Source organism: Salvelinus alpinus, chromosome 19 (assembly GCF_045679555.1).
Source record: "Salvelinus alpinus chromosome 19, SLU_Salpinus.1, whole genome shotgun sequence".
In the NCBI taxonomy this organism is placed as follows: domain Eukaryota; kingdom Metazoa; phylum Chordata; class Actinopteri; order Salmoniformes; family Salmonidae; genus Salvelinus; species Salvelinus alpinus.
The window spans coordinates 26,212,725-26,233,423 of record NC_092104.1 but is presented as its reverse complement, the minus strand read 5'-3'; the positions used below and the strand labels follow the sequence as shown (position 1 = coordinate 26,233,423).

The 20,699-nt window shown below is 46.9% G+C and overlaps 1 protein-coding gene across 7 annotated transcripts in view; it reads left to right on the top strand.

The window, feature by feature from the left end:
- The window catches only part of fbrsl1 (fibrosin-like 1), a 476,892-nt gene that overhangs the window by 410,446 nt on the left and 45,747 nt on the right, over positions 1-20,699 (top strand). For all 7 annotated transcript variants that reach the window (XM_071354122.1, XM_071354121.1, XM_071354120.1 and 4 more), the window contains one exon: positions 6,553-6,601. In XM_071354122.1, coding sequence (XP_071210223.1) covers positions 6,553-6,601 — 49 coding nt within the window. The remainder of the gene's footprint in view (positions 1-6,552; positions 6,602-20,699) is intronic.

Genomic DNA, 20,699 nt, shown 5'->3' with positions numbered 1-20,699 from the left:
GAAATATCTAGCTCAGTGTTCAGGAATGAAATATCTAGCTCAGTCCAGGAATGAAATATCTAGCTCAGTGTTCAGGAATTACATATCTAACTCAGTCTAGGAATTAAATATCTAGCTCAGTGTTCAGGAATTAAATATCTAGCTGAGTCCAGGAATTAAATATCTAGCTCAGTGTTCAGGAATGAAATATCTAGCTCAGTCCAGGAATTAAATATCTAGCTCAGTCCAGGAATTAAATATCTAGCTCAGTCCAGGAATTAAATATCTAGCTCAGTGTTCAGGAATGCAAAGCATGCAGTAAGAGCTTTAGATCAAAGGTACGGTTGCGCTCGGACAGATCGTTTGATATTAAGCGCTGGGATATGGGTCTCTCAGCAGTATTCACTAAATGAGGTTAATTGATTGTGGGTAATTGCTGACCTTCTTGTCTTTTTGAAATCACATCCTTAACTGATCAATGCCTTTCATAAATTCATGGGTGAAGGTCATTCTGTTGATAACCTCGCTACCCAGCCTGCTGCAGAGCTAACCTCGCTAACCAGCCTGCTGCAGAGCTAACCACACTACCAGCCTGCTGCAGAGCTAACCACACTACCCAGCCTGCTGCAGAGCTAACCTCGCTAACCAGCCTGCTGCAGAGCTAACCACACTACCCAGCCTGCTGCAGAGCTAACCACACTACCCAGCCTGCTGCAGAGCTAACCTCGCTAGCCAGCCTGCTGAAGAGATAACCTTGGTACCCAGCCTGCTGCAGAACTAAAGCTAATTTGGCTTCATTGTGCAGAATTTTGTGGAATTTGATGTGGACATTTCAAATGGCTAACGATTTGTCATATTTCTAAGCAGTGACAGCAAACATTAATGCCCCATGACACTAAATGTCTCACTAAATGTTGGGTAGTTGTTCTCTCTCCCCGTCTCCCTCCCTTCCGCCCTCTCTATTTGTGCTGTATTATCAGGAGGTATATGCAGCCAAAAGTCAGATGTGTTCTGGGAAGTTGAGGGACTTTTTAAAACAAACAGTGGTCTAATTTGTAATTTGGCATTGCCTAAATCCCGGAATGATGGTGCTGCATGTGGCTCTTTGGGGAGTTAGCACTCCGTTGGTGGGATTTCACACCCCTACCCCCCTCCACCGCCTACCCACCTCGTTCCCTCTCTCTCCCCGCGCCGGGCCTGGCGAGGAAACGGGAGGATTTCACAGCTGCTGTCTCCCTCCCTCCGTCTCTCTTTCTATCTTTTTTTCTCTCCAGCAGGCAGGCAGCGTGTTTTCTCACGGAGCCCGTGTGGCTCAGAGGAAGCTGAATCATAAAGCATGGCTAATGAATAAAATAAGGAAGGAAAGATGAGGCCTGCTGAAGGCTATCCTGAGAGAAGGCCAGGCCCCGAAGCATCAGGCTCAAATAGCAGACGGCCACAAAGGTCAGGCTTCCTGCTGCCCAGTCCAAGGGCTTTTGGCTCCCAGAAATGTGGCTTGAATTTCCTTCGTTTTGAAATGGTTAGATTTCCTTGTTTCCTTTGGAAAACCTGGCCTTTGGTTGGTGCCCCCTGTCCTCTCCTCTCATTCTTCTCTTTCATTCCCTGTGTGTTTTTTAATGATGGCCATGGGTTCTCCCTCAACAAAGTGAGTGTGAAGAATTTGTTTATACATGACCTCTGCACACCACAACCACAGGCGCAGAGACTGCCAACAGTACAGCCCTCTCGAAAAATGTAAACTTGACCAAGCTAACCCAGAAGTTCAGAAGTATAAACACATTTTATATGCCAAATGCAAGCCCTGTTTTCACGTGCCTTTTAAGAACTGCCTTTGTAAGTTGGCCTTGTAATTGTGAATTATATGACTGACTCATGTGGAGTTGGTGGATACAAAACAGAGCATTAGACCTAAACATTGGTTGTTGAAACGGCTACGTTTGTTGGAATATAAAAACAACTAGGCAGCAACATAATTGGCCCTTACTGAACACATACAAACACAGAGGTCTTAATATATTATAAGTTTGTTGTTTTGTTTTCTTCATCTTTGTTCAAAACAGTTATAGTTGTTTAGAGTATGACCTAACCATTTAGTTTTCATGACACTGTGTGCCACTCCCAGCACCCAGCACCCAGCACCCAGACCCGACCTAGCGCCCGTATTCACTTGACAAGCTTAATTTCTCCTGGTCCATATTTTCACACAGGCCCTCCAGGGCAGCCAGTGATTCAGGCGGGCGGGCGAGCGGTAAGGCTTGGTACTGGAGCGTTTAATGTGAAGTGCTAGCTAACAAAGAGCATAGTGTTGTAGCTGCCTGGTTCTGGGAGAATGGAGGAGAGCAATGCCGAACACTCAGTCTTTCTCTCCTTCCCACTCCTCTCCACAAACAGGGTGGAATGGAACACCACAACACTGCTACTGAAGCTAAGCATTCACTTCTATTTCTTCCTTCCACTGAAAGTGCACCGTACCATACAGTACCATACAGTACCCATGCAGTACCATACAGTACCATGCAGTACCATACAGTACCCATACAGTACCATACTGTACCCATGCAGTACCATACAGTACCATGCAGTACCATACACTACCATACACTACCCATGCAGTACCATACAGTACCCATGCAGTACCATACAGTACCCATGCAGTACCATACCGTACCCATGCAGTACCATACAGTACCCATACAGTACCATACCGTACCCATGCAGTACCATACAGTACCCATGCAGTACCATACCGTACCCATGCAGTACCATACCGTACCCATGCAGTACCATACAGTACCCATACAGTAGCATACAGTACCCATGCAGTACCATACAGTACCCATACAGTAGCATACAGTACCCATACAGTAGCATACAGTACCATACAGTACCCATACAGTAGCATACAGTACCCATACAGTAGCATATAGTACCATACAGTACCCATACAGTAGCATACAGTACCCATACAGTAGCATACAGTACCATACAGTACCCATACAGTAGTATACAGTACCCATACAGTAGCATACAGTAACATACAGTACCCATACAGTAGCATACAGTACCCATACAGTACCATACAGTACCCATACAGTACCCATACAGTACCATACAGTAGCATACAGTACCCATACAGTACCATACAGTACCCATACAGTAGCATACAGTAGCATACATTGAGTGGAAGTTAAAGTGTTAGAGTTATTAGAGCACTTTGTAGGCTGGAGGAGCAATGTTATAGTTGATATTAGAGGAGAGGGTGTCTCTAGTCTCGTGTTCAGTAAAGGCAGTAGCAGTATCTAGATTGGGAGGTCTTAGAATAAGGTCTCTCTGTATCTCTCTGATTCACTAACATTGTTTTACATATACTGAACAAAAATATTAATGCAACATTTTCAACAATTATATTATAAGGAAATCAGCCAATTTAAATAAATTAAAAAAGGCCCTAATCTATGGATTTCACATGAATGGGTGGTGGCTCAGCCATGGGTGGGCCTGGGAGGGCATAGGCCCACACACTTGGCAGCCAGGCCCACCCACTGGGGAGACAGACAGTCAGAATTAGTTTTTACCCACAAAGGGGCTTTAGTACAGACATAAATACTCCTCAGTTCCATCAGCTGTCCGGGTGGTTGGTCTCAGACAATCCTGCAGGTGAAGAAGCCAGATGTGGAGGTCCTGGGCTGGGTTGTGAGGCCGGTTGGATGTACTGCCAAATTCTCTAAAACGACATTGGAGGCAACTTATGGTAGAGAAATTAACAATAAATTCTTTGGCAACAGCTCTGGCAACAGCATGCCAATTGCACCCTCCCTCAAAATTTGAGACATCTGTGGCATTTTGTTGTGACAAACTGCACATTTTAGAGTTGCTTTTTATTGTCCCCAGAACAAGGTGCACCTATGTAATGATCATGCTGTTTAATCAGCTTCTTGATATGCCACACCTATCAGGTGGATGGATTATCTTGGCAAAGGAGAAATGCTCACTAACAGGTATGTAAACACATTTGTGCACAACATTTGAGAGAAATAAGCTTTTTTGTGCATATGGAACATTTCTGGGATCTTTTATTTCAGCTCATGAAACATGGGACCAACACTTTACATGTTGCGTTTATATTGTTGTTCAGTATATGTTCCCTTTGTACAGCGTAAACTACAATGATGGCAGTTAAGGACACTGGGACTCAATGGCTTTAGCATATCGTCAGTTTTAACTGTCCCAGCAGGGAGGAAGAGGCGAGGAGGGGAAATGGTGATTTACACCAAGTGTATCTAGACTTACATCATAGGATGAGGAAGATGTTCAGTGTTAAAGCTACAATATGTAACTTTTTGGCGACCCGGCCAAATACACATAGAAATGTGAGTTAGATCTTTCATTCTCGTGCTCTTTTTCTATGCTTCCCGTTCTTAAGTTTTGTTTTTGCATCTTTTACTTTTGGTTTTGTACACCAGTTTCAAACAGCTGAAAATACAATCGTTTTGGTTATGGAAAATATATATCACAGCGGTTTAGATGGTACAATGATTCTCTACACAAAGACTGCTTGTTTTGTCACATAAAGTGAAATTAGGCAAACTATTAGAATTTTGGCAGCCAAGAAATGGCAGAGCGATTTCTGCATAGTGCATCTTTAATATTGTCACGCCCTGACCTTAGAGAGCCTTTTTATGTCTCTATTTGGTTTGGTCAGGGTGTGATTTGGGTAGGCATTCCATGTTCTTTATTTCTATGTTTTGTATTTCTATGTTTTGGCCGGGTATGGTTCTCAATCAGGGACAGCTGTCATTCGTTGTCTCTGATTGGGAATCATACTTAGGCAGCCTTTTTTCCTTTGGTGTTTGTGGGTAGTTGACTTTGTTAGTGGCACCATAGCCCTCGGATGCTTCACGGTCGTTTATTTTGTTTCTTGTTCTGTTGGCGACATTCTATAATAAAAGGAAATGTACGCTCACCACGCTGCCTTTTGGTCCACTTCTTTTGACGGCCGTGACAAATATGATCTTTTAAATGCATACTTTTGTCACCTTCTCTCACATTAGCAGGTTGTCTCTGGTCGGTGTACGACTCCAGAGCTGTGTTTAAAAGTTTTGTGTCTCGCCGGCCGGTGAAATGTGTATTTTTGTTCAAATAAAAAGGTGTTTTCTCTTTCTGTAGAGGTTTGCCAGAATCTACACATACAACTAACCAGGGAGGAAAAAGCTACCCGTGTTTAGTCTACAAGTCTCTTGCTGTCACTTCATAGTCAGATGCCTTTTTCCGTTTTCACGTTGTCTCTGGCCCTTACTCACAGTGTGAAATTTGCCCTACTCTCAGGAGGGACTCGACCTTAAACAACTTTTCTCAACTGAACAATTATAATGATGGAAATGATAATAGTGATTAATGCAGAGTTGGATAAAACAAATATTTTATTAACAATTTCTCATAAAATCATGTTTTAAAGACATAATGATTCTATATGAAAATTGAAATAAGATATATTTTATGAACACATTATTATAGTGTGGCTTCAATTACTATAATTTTTTTTAGATTTATAATTTACGCTTTACATTGAGCAGCATTAGCTTGGTGTGGCTGTCATTGTGTTGTGTTGTGTGTATGGTCTTTGTACATTCTCTGCTCTTGCTCAGATCCTGCAGAGGCTGAGCCACCATATGGTACTACCCCCTTCTCTTTCTCCTCTCCGTTCCTCTCTTTCTCCTCTCCTTTCCTCTCTTTCTCCTTTCCTCTCTTTCTCCTTTCTTCTCTTTCTCCGCTCCTCTCTTTCTCCGCTCCTCTCTTCCTCCTCTCGTCTCTTTCTCCGCTCTTTCTCCGCTCCTCTCTTTCTCCGCTCCTCTCTTTCTCCTCTCCTCTCTTTCTCCGCTCTTTCTCCGCTCCTCTCTTTCTCCGCTCCTCTCTTTCTCCGCTCCTCTCTTTCTCCTCTCCTCTCTCTCACCTCTCTCTTTCTCCTTGTTCCCCTCTCTTTTCTTTCTCCTTTCCTTTCTTTTCTCCTCTCCTCTCCTTTCCTTTGCTGTCCTCTCCTCTCTGACAACCTCCTGTGCTGTGAGTGTGACTGGGCTGGCTGGCTTTCAGGTGGCACAACAGTGCCCCCTAATGTTACCTTGTCTCTGTCTGGACAGAGAGCTCAGCTCTGCTCAGAGAGAGGGATGTGGTGAGAAAAAGGAAGTCAGTCAGGTGCAGAGAACGGGCTGCTTCTCAACAAGATAGATTGAACACAAGTCAAGGAGTCACTGAGTCGGATATGCATGAGTGATGTAGAGTACAGTAGCTGTATTGGGCCTGAGACATGTGTTCATATACATAGGTTACAGTAGATCATTGGAAATATGTCTGTTAGCCCCCTAGGTGGATCCAATTCAATATAATGAGTGTGTCTGTAAACATTACCATTTTTACTGATGTTTTTGAAGGATCCAAACCCTTCCTATATTGTGTCATGAGTGTAATGCAGTTTGTCACGTTCTCTAGGTGTCCCATGTATGGAAACTACCAATGTCTTCCACAGAGGTCATCCATCTTACCAGACTATTAACGTTTCTTCTTCCTCTTGTCTTCCAGGTATCTGAAGTAGGATCCGAGAAACTCTTCTCCCCCACTACACCCGAAGGTAAGATGTTGGTTACTATATTCACACTACATTTGGATGGGCAAAACAAACCATTCTCCCCTGTGTAGTCCACCATCATCCTTGTAGATGACATGTCAATGAATACCAAGACAGTTTATTACATACCAATTATGTTTTCTGATTCTGAATTGATTGAGGACAAACCAGAACAACTATATTTGCATATTTTCTTGCCTGGATGTGGAACTGTATTGGGACACCCAACCAAAGGCCTACGTATCTCCCCTTCCCACACCAATATTCATGCTCATTAGAGTGGGTTTACAGGCTCCTTGCCACATGCTTCCAATCCACAAATGGGAACGTTCCCCCAGGCTATACAAGACTTCTGACAGCAGGCTTGGCAGTAATGGCCGACAGGACAGAGGAGGGGGGAGGGCACTGAGCTTCTCAGTCAAGGTAAGCACAGGCCCTCTGGGAGGGAGTGGGCGAGGGGGAGGAGGGTAGGCGGGGGGAGTGCTGCACCTCTTCTCAGGCTGAATGGGGAGACATGTGGAGGGAAGGTGGGGGGTGAAGAACGGGATGGTAGGAGGCCAGAGAGGTCAGGGCAGTCCCCTGGCTGATGAAGGATAGCAGCATGTAGCTCATGTCATGTCCCCCCAGGGCAGGAACCAGACCCATTAACAGATGCAGCATGACAGCTATTTCTGTAAAATGGGGCAATTTTCTGGAGGAGCGAGAGAGGCCCGCTTGCCTTGGATAGAGTAGGACCCAGCCTGTGTTATGCCTGAACACAAACAGTACAGAAAGACTCAGAAGGACCACTCCAGACATTACAGTGATGAGCTCATCATTTTTATAACAACCAGGATACATTACGTGTCTATGCCTATTTATTTACCCTAGAGTGTCTCAACTGTTGTCATTGAAGATTGTTGTTGTAGGCCTAGGTGTTGTTTCTCTCACACACACACACACACACACACACACACACACACACACACACACACACACACACACACACACACACACACACACACACACACACACACACACATGTTGACTCTTTCCCTCATCCAATCGGGAGAGGGCCTAGCTGTGTCAGTGGGTCCCATCCCATGTCCCATGCACATCAGGCTGGCCCAGAGATTAGGACTGGACAATTACAGCCAGATCCGAGCAATCCCATCAGAGCTTGTTTGTCACAGCTGGGATCAACACCACTGTGTGTGAGTGTGTGAGTGTGTGAGTGTGTGAGTGAGTGAGTGAGTGAGTGAGTGAGTGAGTGAGTGAGTGAGTGAGTGAGTGAGTGAGTGAGTGAGTGAGTGAGTGAGTGAGGGGGTCAGACACCGGCAACAAGAAGGGCACTGGATTAGGATGAAATGGAAAAGCCAGGGGGATGGTTCTGTCTGGATCATCTGATTAAGTGATGAGTGAGAAGTTATTATCATGTTAGTTGCTACCATTACACGTTGTTGTTTTGTACTGTAACGTATCCTAGTTTTAGGTATTCTGTGTGTGTGGTTCATACATGCGTGTGTGAGTGCGTGTAAGTGTGTGTATGGGTTAGCCAGGCCTGTGTGTAGAATGCAGAGCAGCCTGAGGACTGTTGTCCTCTAGTTCACCATACAGAATATCTATGTGACCCATTACCAGTCTATTACCAGTCTATCTCTAGACCAATCTACACCCTCTCTCCACTCAGCCTCTGATCATTGGGACTGCACAGCTATTGGCTCCCAGAGATTGGGTGCACTTACACACACACACACACAGACTTAGACACACACACACACACACACACACACACACACACACACACACACACACACACACACACACACACACACACACACACACACACACACACACACACACACACACACACACACACACACACACACACACACACACACACACACACACACACACACACACACACAGTTGGTATAGCACTGAGAGTGCTAATGAGCATGTTTACTTCTTCCCTTGTATTAGTCCTTAGAGGAGAGGTAGCATCACCAAATAGATGGAATGGTTTAGGACTGTTAGAAGACTGGACAGTCCAACATAGTAATCAAATCAAATGTAATTTGCCACATGCGCCGAACACAACAGGTGTAGACTTTACCGTGAAATGCTTACTTTACAAACCCTTTCCCAACAATGCAGAGTTAAAAAGTAAGAACAATTTGCAAAAGGGAAAAAGTAAATAGTAACACAATAAAATAACAATAACGAGGCTATATACAAGGAGTACCGATACTGAGTCAATGTGCAGCGGTACCAGGTAGTTGAGGTAATTTAGGCAATATGTAAATGTAGGTAGGGGTCAAAGTGACTAGGCAGTCAGGATAGACGATAAACAGAGAAGCAGCAGCGTATGTGAAGAGTGTGAAAGTGTGTCTGTGTGGCGTCAGTGTGTGTGTGTGTGGGGGGGTAGAGTCCAATAAGTGTGCATAGAGCCAGTGAAAAAGTGGGTCAATGCAAATAGTCCGGGTAGCCATTTCATTAGCTGTTCAGCGCTCTTATGGTTTGCGGGTAGAAGCTGTTCAGACTTGGCGCTCCGGTACCGCTTGCCATGCGGTATCAGAGAGAACAGTCTATGACTAGGGTGGCTGGTCTTTGAAGAATTTGAGGACATTCCTCTGACAGTGATGTACTGGGTCGTACGCACTACCCTCAGTAGCGCCCTATGGTTGGAGGCCAAGCAGTTGCCATACCAAGCGGTGATGCAGCCAGTCAAGATGCTCTTAATGGTGCAGCTGTATAACTTTTTGAGGATTTGAGGGCTCGTGCCAAATCTTTTCAGCCTCCTGAAGAAGAATATGTGTTGTGCCCTCTTCACGTTGGTGTGTTTGGACCATGATAGACCCTTAGTGATGTGGAGACAGAGGAACTCAACCCGCTCCACTACAGCCCCGCCGATGTGAATGGGGGCGTGCTCGTCCCTCCATTTCCTGTAGTCCACAATCAGCTCATTTGTCTCGCTGACGTTGAGGGAGAGGTTGTTGTCCTGGCACCACACTGTCAGGTCCTCTGACCTCCTCCGTATAGGCTGTCTCATCGTCTTTGGTGATCAGGCCTACTACCGTTGTATTCGGTCCCGGGAGTTGTTCACTCCCAGTGTCCTTAGCTTAATGATGAGCTTGCAGGGCACTATGGTGTCGAGCGCTGAGCTGTAGTCAATGAACAGCATTCTCACCTAGGTGTTCCTTTTGTCCAGATGGGATAGGGCAGTGTGGAGTGCAATAGAGATGACATCATCTGTGGATCTGTTGGGAGTGGGTCCAGGGTGTCTGGGATGAGGGTGTTGATGTTAGCCATGACCAGCTTTTCAAAGCACTTCATGGCTACAGATGTGAGTGCTATGGGGCAATAGTCATTTAGACAGTTTACCTTAGCGTTTTTGGGACAATGGTGGTCTGCATGAAACATGTAGGTATTACAGAATGGGTCAGGGAGAGTTTGAAAATGCCCGTGAAGACACTGGCCAGCTGGTCCAGGTAATCCTTCTGGCTATGCGGCCTTGTGAATGTTAACCTGTTTAAAGGTCTTACATTGGCTACGGAGAGCGTGATCACACAGTCATCCAGAACAGCTGGTGCTCTCATGTATGGTTCGGCATTGCTTGCCTGGAAGCAAGCATAGAATGTATTTTGCTCGTCTGGTAGACTTGCATCACTGGGTAGCGCTCGGCTGGGTTTCCCTTTGTTATCTGTGATAGTTTGCAAGTCCTGCCTCATCCGATGAGCGTCAGAGCTGGTGTAGTAGGATTTGATCTTCGTCCTGTTGTAACGATCGTCTGTGGTGGAAGAAGGATCGGACCAAGGTGCGGCGTGGTAAGTGTTCATGTCTTTTTTTTATAAACAAAACTGAACACTGGAACAAAACAATAAACGAAGTGAACAAACAAAACAGTACCGTGTGGCGACAAACACTGACACGGAAACAAACACCCACAAACCAAAAGACAAAACAGGCTACCTAAATATGGTTCCCAATCAGAGACAATGACAAATACCTGCCTCTGATTGAGAACCATATCAGGCCAAACGACAAACCCAACATAGAAACACAAAACATAGATAACCCACCCAACTCACGCCCTGACCACACTAAAACAAAGAAAATACAAAAGAACTATGGTCAGACTGAGGGGCGCCTCTGGACTGAGGGGCAGCTCCGGACTGAGGGGTAGCTCAGGACTGAGGGGTAGCTCATGACTGAGGGGTAGCTCATGACTGAGAGGTAGCTCATGACTGAGAGGTAGCTCAGGACTGAGGGGTAGCTCAGGACTGAGAGGTAGCTCAGGACTGAAGGGCAGCTCCGGACTGAGGGGCAGCTCCGGACTGAAGGGTGGCTCTGGCAGCTCCTGACTGGCGGGCGGCTCTTGACTGGCGGGCGGCTCTGGCAGCTCCTGACTCGCGGGCGGCTCTGGCAGCTCCTGACTGGCGGGCGGCTCTGGCGGCTCCTGACTGGCGGGCGGCTCTGGCGGCTCAGGACAGACGGGCGGCTCTGACGGCTCAGGACAGACGGGCGGCTCAGGCGGCGCTGGACAGACGGGCAGCTCAGGCGGCGCTGGACAGACGGGCAGCTCAGGCGGCGCTGGACAGACGGGCAGCTCAGGCGGGGCTGGACAGACGGGCAGCTCAGGCGGCGCTGGACAGACGGGCAGCTCAGGCGGCGCTGGACAGACGGACAGCTCAGGCGGGGCTGGACAGACGGGCAGCTCAGGCGGCGCTGGACAGACGGGCAGCTCAGGTGGCGCTGGACAGACGGGCAGCTCAGGCGGCGCTGGACAGACGGGCAGCTCTGGCCTGCTGAGGCGCACAGTAGGCCTGGTGCATGGTGCCGGAACTGGTGGTACCGGGCTGGGGACACGCACCTCTGGGCGAGTGTGGGGAGCAGGAACAGGGCATACTGGACCCTGGAGACGCACAGTAGGCTTAGTGCGTGGTGCCGGAACTGGTGGTACCGGACTGCGGACACGCATCACTGGGCGAGTGCGGGGAGCAGGAACAGGGCATACTGGACTCTGGAGACGCACAGGAAGCCTGGTGCGTGGTGTTGGCACTGGTGGTACTGGGCTGGTGCGAGGAGGTGGCACCGGATAGACCGGACCGTGAAGGCGCACAGGAGGTCTCGAGCCCCGAGCCTGCCCAACCTTACCTGGTTGAAAGCTCCCCGTAGCCATTCCAGTGCGGCGAGGTGGAATAGCCCGCACTGGGCTGTGCTGGCGAACCGGGGACACCATGCGTAAGGCTGGTGCCATGTACACCGGCCCGAGGAGACGCACTGGAGACCAGATGCGCTGAGCCGGCTTCATGACACCTGGCTCGATGCCCACTCTAGCCCGGCCGATACGAGGAGCTGGGATGTATCGCACCGGGCTAAGCACGCGTACTGGGAACACCGTGCGCTCCACCGCATAACACGGTGCCTGACCAGTACGACGCCCTCTCTCTCCACGGTAAGCACGGGGAGTTGGCTCAGGTCTCCTACCTGGCTTAACACCACACCCTGTGTTCCCCCCCCAATACATTTTTGGGGCTGCCTCTCGGGCTTCCTTGCCAGCCGTGTTCCCTCGTAACGCCGGTTCCCTTTAGCTGCTGCCACCACTCTCCTGGCTGCCTCCACCTGTTCCCATGGCAGGCGATCCCTTCCAGCCAGGATCTCCTCCCATGTGTAACATCCCTTGCCGTTTAGAATGCCCTCCCATGTCCATTCCTCTTCAGATTTCGCCCGCTGCTGCCGCTGCTGCTGCTGCCCGTTACCACGCCGCTTGGTCCTTTTTTGGTGGGTGTTTCTGTAACGATCGTCTGTGGTGGAAGAAGGATCGGACCAAGGTGCGGCGTGGTAAGTGTTCATGTCTTTTTTTTTATAAACAAAACTGAACACTGGAACAAAACAATAAACGAAGTGAACAAACGAAACAGTATCGTGTGGCGACAAACACTGACACGGAAACAAACACCCACAAACCAAAAGACAAAACAGGCTACCTAAATATGGTTCCCAATCAGAGACAATGACAAACACCTGCCTCTGATTGAGAACCATATCAGGCCAAACGACAAACCCAACATAGAAACACAAAACATAGATAACCCACCCAACTCACGCCCTGACCACACTAAAACAAAGAAAATACAAAAGAACTATGGTCAGAACGTGACACCTGTATTGACGCTTTGCCTGTTTGATGGTGCGTCGGAGGGTGTAGCGGGATTTCTTATAAGCTTCCGAATTAGTGTCCTGCTCCTTGAAAGCGGCACCTTTAGCTCAGTGCAAATGTTGCCTGTAATCCATGGCTTCTATTTGGGATATGTACGTACGGTCACTGCAGAACCTCAAGACTTCCTTTATATAAGAGTTTGCGCACCAGCTGTTGTTAACAAATAGACACGCACACCACCTCCCTTGAGTTTACCTGACTCTGCCGTTCTATCCTGCCGATGTATAGAAAATCTGCTCGATTTATATTTTCCATGTCCTTCTTCAGCCACGACTCTGAGAAACATAGGATATTACAGTTCTTCAGATCATGTTGATAGGATAGTCTCGAATGGAGCTCATCCAATTAATTCTCCAGTGATTGCACGTTCACCAATAGAACGTAGGGTACAGGCGGTTTATCACAAACACCAGCCTCTAAAACACTGCCTCTGACCTTTTCAAGTGTCTGGGATTTGGGCCTGGTCCGAGATGAGCAGTATGTCCTTCACCGCCGACTCATTGCAGTAGAAATCCTCATCCAAATCCCCAGAAGATATTTTCGGTCATAGAAAACGATGGCAGAAACATTATATACAAAAAAAGTTAAGCGCATTGAAGGCAGTGAACCACAATAATGCAAATGTGATGTGGTCTTGAGTAACACTCAGAAATGTGTTTTTTACTCAGAATTTGCGAGAGTATTTCTTGTTTTCTGTATTACTACCTTCACAGCCTCTATGCAGTAGAAAACAGTATTCTTCAACTACATTTACATAATTTAGCAGAGGCTCTTATCCAGAGCGACTTACAGGAGCAATTATGGCTATGTGCCTTGCTCAAGGGCACATCAGCAGATTTTTCAGCTTGTTGGCTCAGGGATTTGAACCAGCGACCTTTTGGTCACTGGCCCAACGCTCTTAACCGCTAGGCAACCTATTCTTTGGAGTCTGACCTTTGTGCATGGCTGCAGTACTTCCAATGATTATGTAAGAACTGGTTCCGGTAGCTACTAGCTAGCTCCAGTATGGTACGGGACCACAGGTTGGTGGCACCTTAATTGGGGAGGATGGCTCCTGGTAATGGCTGGAGCTGAATGAGTGGAATGGTATCAAATACATCAAACATAGTTTCCATGTGTTAGATTCCATTCGCTCCGTTCCAGCCATTATTATGAGCCGCCCTCCAATCAGCAGCCTCCACTGTATACAGGACGGATATTACCTAACTATCAGAGTTGTTTCTCTTTAGCTTCGTTGTGAACTTCCTGAGAATTATTGATTTCCTCTAGGTTGGTGTGTTCAAGGAGGAACTGTGTGAAGTCTTAAAGTCTTCTGCGTAGCTTTGGGACGTTGCATTTTTTGAAAGAGATCTGGTTGCAGTTCAGAGTTGACTTTTTTCAGTTCTTGGAAGGCGAATAAAAAGCTAAATGTAGCAGCTGAGCACGTATGGGTCCTGCCACCAAGAGAGGATAAACATACTTTGTGGGTTCTTATGAAACTCAAGCAGAGCTCCTTTTGAAAAGGAGTGACTTACCACCTACCTACCAAAGACTGGAAACACGAGACCCTAGTGAGAGGAAATGTCTGAGAGGATAGCACTCTCTCTCTCTCTCACACTCTCTCACTCTCATTTTCTCTCTCTCTCACTCTCTCACTTTCTCTCACTCGCTGTCTCTGTACCTGGGAGTCCATTTTGGCTCTGTTGTGTCTCCCGGGGTTTTCCGGTGAGTGGCTCGACGAACCTATTTTGGTCCTTGAGGTAAACCTGGGGCATCTTGGGATAGGTGGGGGAGAAAGACTGGTAAAAACCCATTTCTGAAGTGGATTTGTGCCCTTGTAATCCTGATTAATTTTGACCTGTTGTGCTCATTTTAAACAACACATTACAGTAAGCGTGAACACAGCGAGCTCCAGGCGAAACCAGAAGCTTAGCGGCTTTGGGAGGCTTATGAACAGCAGATGGCATTTTAAGCTGGACTTAATAAATTGTTTCCATTAAACTTACCGGCCCACACATACTGGATTAGGCGAGCGGAACAAAGGAAGGAGGAGTGTGAGCAGAAGGAAAAAACACAATTGCCACCGCCACCACCACACACGATTGCCTCGCCATTTAACTTTCACTGTGGCCACGGTTAAAGGTGGGACATGTTTTAGGCTACTACTGCTAGAGTCACAGAGGTGTACGCCACTGTAATTGGATGTAGGGATGAACTCATCAAGGATGTCAGAGAGTATTTTGCTTAATTGATGCGAGGGTAAACAAATAAACAAATGGATAAACCCTTTAGCTTCTCCTGTGGAGGATTTGGCCTCGTTTATCCTTACGTCTTAATATATAAACACCATATAACACAAACAATGTGGAATTCAGAATAGCTCTCAGTATTTTTTGTATTTTTCATATCCTGAATTCTCAGTACCATGAGAATCCATTCCTTGCAGGGCTGAAGGATGAATACACACCCCCCCCCCCCCCCCCCCCCTTCCTCCTAAGAGCTCATGGTAGCTCTCTAAGCTCTCATTATGTGCTACACGGCCGAGGGTCCCCGCGTCGAATCGCTAATCAAGCGGCCTGTCTGCACTGCAGCTCTGCCTGCCTCAATAGGTGCCGAGTGCCCTTTGTTCCTGAAGGCTGCTGTTTGCTGCATGTCAATAGCAGGGCTATGGCTTCAGCTCTGCTGGCTGGGTATACTCCACAAACACAGCCTTCAGGATTATAGAATGGAGTCAGTTATAACTCCTGCATACACAAAGGAAAATAGAGAGAGCGGAGAGGAGAAGAGGTGGTGTGGGTCAGGGGCAGGGGGAACCAGCAAATGAGAGTGTGTTTGTAATGAACCAGGCGGCTCTCCACTGGCCAGGTCATTGTGATGTATAGCTAACCTCAGCGCTGTGGAGGCACAGTGTGGGTTTTCACCATTAAATAATGAATAGAGGTTGACCCTTTGACCAGCTAATCAGCTTTGCAGGATGTGGAGTCTGAGTGGAGGAGTGGAGCGGGTGGGGAGGGAGAGAGAGTGCCGGACTGGGTTGGGCAGAGCTGGGCTAGGGGGGCAGTGCTCAGCTAGCTGGAGGGGCTCAGCTTGGCTTGGCTGGGGGCTGACAGGACATGTAGTAGCGAGAACACAGGGAGGGCTGCAGGGGCTTTCTGTAGCCTACACAGGCAGATTAGAGGGCTGTATAAAAAGCAACCGTCACTGGGGAGGAATCTAAGCCTGGTAAACCTCACTGTGGTACCTACTCAGATTGGTTTGGCGAAGCGCAGCTCACTGGAAATGCTTTCTTTATCAGGGCCTGTTGGCCTGAATTGACAGAGCACTTGTCTGGGCATTTGGCACACAGGCCACAGACAGACAGACAGACAGTAATGTATGTGTGCTGTGTCATGGGGAGCTGGGTCACTCCAGAAGAACCATCCTGCTGCTGGATGTTCTGCCCATAGAATAGAATTATTATATTTCTATGGTTCCACCATTACTGTTATCCCCACACGACCACCTCTGTGGTTATTGTCAAGCCTGTGCTAAAGCTCATTTGTTTTCCTGATTCAATTTACATTTTTAACAGGAGTAAATCCTTTCAGAATACCCAAGCCCTTAATATGTTTCTCCCTCCCTGTGCTGTCTGTCGTGTTCTCAACGCCAGCCGGGGGAAAACAGTGGGGAAAACAAACAGTGGGAAAAACAAAGCGTGTTTGAGTTTGTTTCTTTATTAATCCTCTCAGTTATTATTGTTCATGATCATAGAAGAGCTTATGAGCTGCGTGATGTTTTTGGAGAAAGCGTGTGTTATTGATGCTCCTCTTATTGATAGTACTAATGGTGTTTGTGCAGTCGTCCCTGTCAGAGAGATGAAAATAAATAGAGGGAGCGCTGTGGAGATAAGACGCGTGTTTAATTATTAATTGAGCCATTACTGAGAGAGATTGCCTTTTTTGATTTAAGGCAGGAAGCTGGCTTCAGGGAGAGAAAAAGCTATTACAGAATTCCCAGCCTGCAATGCAGCTGTCCATCGCTCTGCCAATGCACTAGTGGAAAAACACACCCTGTTAAACGGCCTTATTCCATAAATTCTTCTTCTTCAATATTTATAGCATTTAAAATTACAATGACATTGTCATGTTCTATTTATAGAGAGCGGTAGGGAGGTGGGTGTGCCGACGGGACTAAGCCACAGCACCTTCCTGGTCGCTCCTCTGCTCTGGAAATCAACTGGAGGGATTTGTTAGGTTTATATTACAGTCCAGGAAATGATGTCAGACCACAACATACTACATTTGTCCTGTGTTTTACTACATTTTACTACATTCTTCTAAGACAGAAATTGATTCAGTCAATTCAGTCTTTTCTAGAAGGGCAATTAGTTCCCTTGTATTGTCAATGCTGATATGTCACACAATCCCTGAGTGGTTTGCTAGTTGCCCCTTTCATAGGGACTATTAGTTCAACTGCTTGCTCTGTGCAAGACCTCGCTCTTCATTAAATATTAACTTAGCTACAATGTAAAGTTGCACTGTGTTGAGTGGGGACTTAGCGTCTGAACATTGGCCCAGACCAGATATTTTAGCAATTTCACCTGGAGCGTGTTCAGTAGGCATGAAACGGATAAAAATGGTCCGAAACAGAGTGAAACCAGGAGGCTCTATCTTAACTTGTCCAATACGAAATACTTGTTTTCGTTTGCCCTTGCAAAAAGTTTATTAATACAATACAACTCTAGACAAGAGCTACGTTTTAAAATGTTTTGTTAACTTGTGCCCTAACGATCACAACCCAGTTATAGTAGCATCCAATGCAGTCATGCCAGTGCAGTGCCAGTCTTCCTGTCCTTAAGGGCACCGCCAGGCTTTCAGGAAACCCAACACCTGTCCATCATCCTTATCACTGGCTGTCGTCCATGTCAGTGCCAGTGGGTGGTGCAGGGCTGTTGTGACAGAGAGTGGGATTGTAGTTGAAGGCTTTGTGATTAGGCCTCTCTCTGTGCAGCTGTCTCAGTGGTTCATTGACTGAGTATGGATCCAGCTATAGTGCTGCTGGAGAGACGGCACTAAACAGCTAAGGGAACAATAAGGGAGCAAACATCTAATGGAGCAATTACTAAGAAGTCCCTTGTGACCGTCACAGCTCTTTTCTGGGAGGTGGTTTATGAGGGCTGTGTCTGGTCATGCTGCTGCATAGCATATTGTTCAATATTATTTTATTCATTTATCATCTCAGCTGTGCTTCCTATTTCAATACAGAGTGATAGGATAGTGAATATTAAGTTTACTACATTGAATCCTCATACTCTTTATCTAGCCTCTGAAGCATAAAAACTGTTTAGTGCCTAACCACCGAGCAGCCTGAGCAGCAGAGGCAGACAGTGCCTCCTCCTCCTCCTCCACTCAGAAAGGTTGAGTTGTTTCAGTGGCCATCTGAGGACCACTTGGCTCTATCAGCCATTCCCCCGGCCAGCCGAAGACACCGTCCGGGGGTCAGGGTTAAATGATAAACTGCAGCACGGGCCCTTCCGTCTTTATTTTCCGAGTGTGATTCTCATCACCTTTACACCTCCCATGTGTAAACTTCACCTCCCATGTGTAAACTCCACCTCCCATGTGTAAACTTCACCTCCCATGTGTAAACTTCATCTCCCATGTGTAAACTCAACCTCCCATGTGTAAACTTCACCTCCCATGTGTAAACTTCACCTCCCATGTGTAAACGTCACCTCTTATGTGTAAACTCCACCTCCCATGTGTAAACTACACCTCCCATGTGTAAACTTCACCTCCCATGTGTAAACTTCTCCTCCCATGTGTAAACTTCACCTCCCATGTGTAAACTACACCTCCCATGTGTAAACTACACCTCCCATGTGTAAACTTCACCTCTCATGTGTAAACTTCACCTCTCATGTGTAAACTTCACCTCCCATGTGTAAACTTCACCTCCCATGTGTAAACTACACCTCCCATGTGTAAACTCTACCTCCCATGTGTAAACTTCACCTCTCATGTGTAAACTTCTCCTCCCATGTGTAAACTTCACCTCCCATGTGTAAACTTCACCTCCCATGTGTAAACTTCACCTCTCATGTGTAAACTTCTCCTCCCATGTGTAAACTTCACCTCCCATGTGTAAACTTCACCTCCCATGTGTAAACCTCACCTCCCATGTGTAAACTTCACCTCCCATGTGTAAACCTCACCTCCCATGTGTAAACTTCTGCCATCAGCAGCGCTGCGCAACAAATCAGCAAAACAGATGCAGATTGCTGCGGCTGTGACCTCGCGGTGACACTTTCTTACACCTCGGCTGACATTTCTATTTGTGGACACATCACTTCACATCACGACCACGCTCGGATGAGCCCGCAGCACACCACGGTACTGAAGCAATAAGGCACGCTCGATGAGGAAACGCCAAGCAGGCCCATTTAATAAATGATGTGCTCATGTTTGCAAGACAAGAGGGTGAGATATTGTTTAATATAACGTTTGTTAGCTAACGTTTTCTCTGCGGCAGCTGGCCACACACTTTGAGCAGAGAGATGATGGTAAGTGGCTGGCTAATATTGGGGATGAACTCCTTTGTCCTCCCCCAGCAGCTGAGAGTATAGACAGGACATAGAGATAGTAGAAACAACCCAGCCCATCCTACTTAGCTATGGTTTTCCACTGCCCCAGGCCTCTAGCCTCTTTAGAAACCCCAGTCCTCTCTACACTCATAGAAAAAAGGGTTCCAAAAGGGTTCTTCGGCTGTCCCCATTGTAGAACCCTTTTTGGTTCCAGGTAGAACTATTTTTGGTTCCAGGTAGAACTAAAAGTTCTACCTGGAACCAAAATGGTTATATCTGGAACCAAAAAGGGTTCATCATAGGGTTCTCCTTTGAGGACAGCAAAATAACCCTTTTAGGTTCTAGAAAGCACCTATATTTCTAAGAGTGTAACTATCTCACTGTGGCATGGCTAGGCTGTGAGATCAGAGGGTTCCTGATGATGGAAAGGCTCGTTTGGAGATAATCTGCTCTCCCCTGCAGCCATCTTGTGAGGCATAATACCACTCCGTCACATAGACAGAACACTCTCATCTCCATGGAAATGAGCCACCAACAGCACGGCAGCTTCCATTTTTTCTGTGACCGTTTCAGTAGGGGGCTGATCTAGTGCTGTGGCACCACTCATCTGAACCCAGTATAATAATCTCCTTCTCCAAGAGAAAGACAATCAGCTGCAGCATAGGCAGAGGTACTTGCGTTGTTTTGGTTGGGAAATGGATGATGGTTGTCTTATCTCTAAAGCTAGTCAGCCTTGAATGTAGTGTGTGTGTGTGTGTGTGTGTGTGTGTGTGTGTGTGTGTGTGTGTGTGTGTGTGTGTGTGTGTGTGTGTGTGTGTGTGTGTGTGTGTGTGTGTGTGTGTGTGTGTGTGTGTGTGTGTGTGTGTGTGTGTGTGTGTGTCAACCCTTTCTTCCTAGCTCCAGTTGTTGTGTGAGTGTTTTCGGCTGCTGTGTTGTGTTTGAAGAAGATCCCAGCTGTGTGCTTTTAGCCTGTCTGCATTGTTCATTCAGAGCCAATGTTGTTTGCAGATGAGGCTGTAACGTTCATTAACATAGTCAGATAGTAGGTGATTGTGGCCAAACAGGATAATGCTTGGATAATGTACAATCACTGGCAGAGGACAGTCGGCAGCCTAGATGGATATTACTAACATGCTTGTAATGGATTTGACGTTTTGGGAAGCAGTTCACACATGCTTAGAAAGAGTAGAAATCCATAGCCAAGAACAGGACAGACCTAAAAGGGTTTAAATTCCATGACAGGGAGGAAAACATCCATACTCCATACGCTGAGGGAGGGGCCATGCCAGAAGGATGCTGTGTGAGATGAGAGTCCACGCTAGGGAAGCATGAGTCCAAGCAAACAGAAATATCAGCCA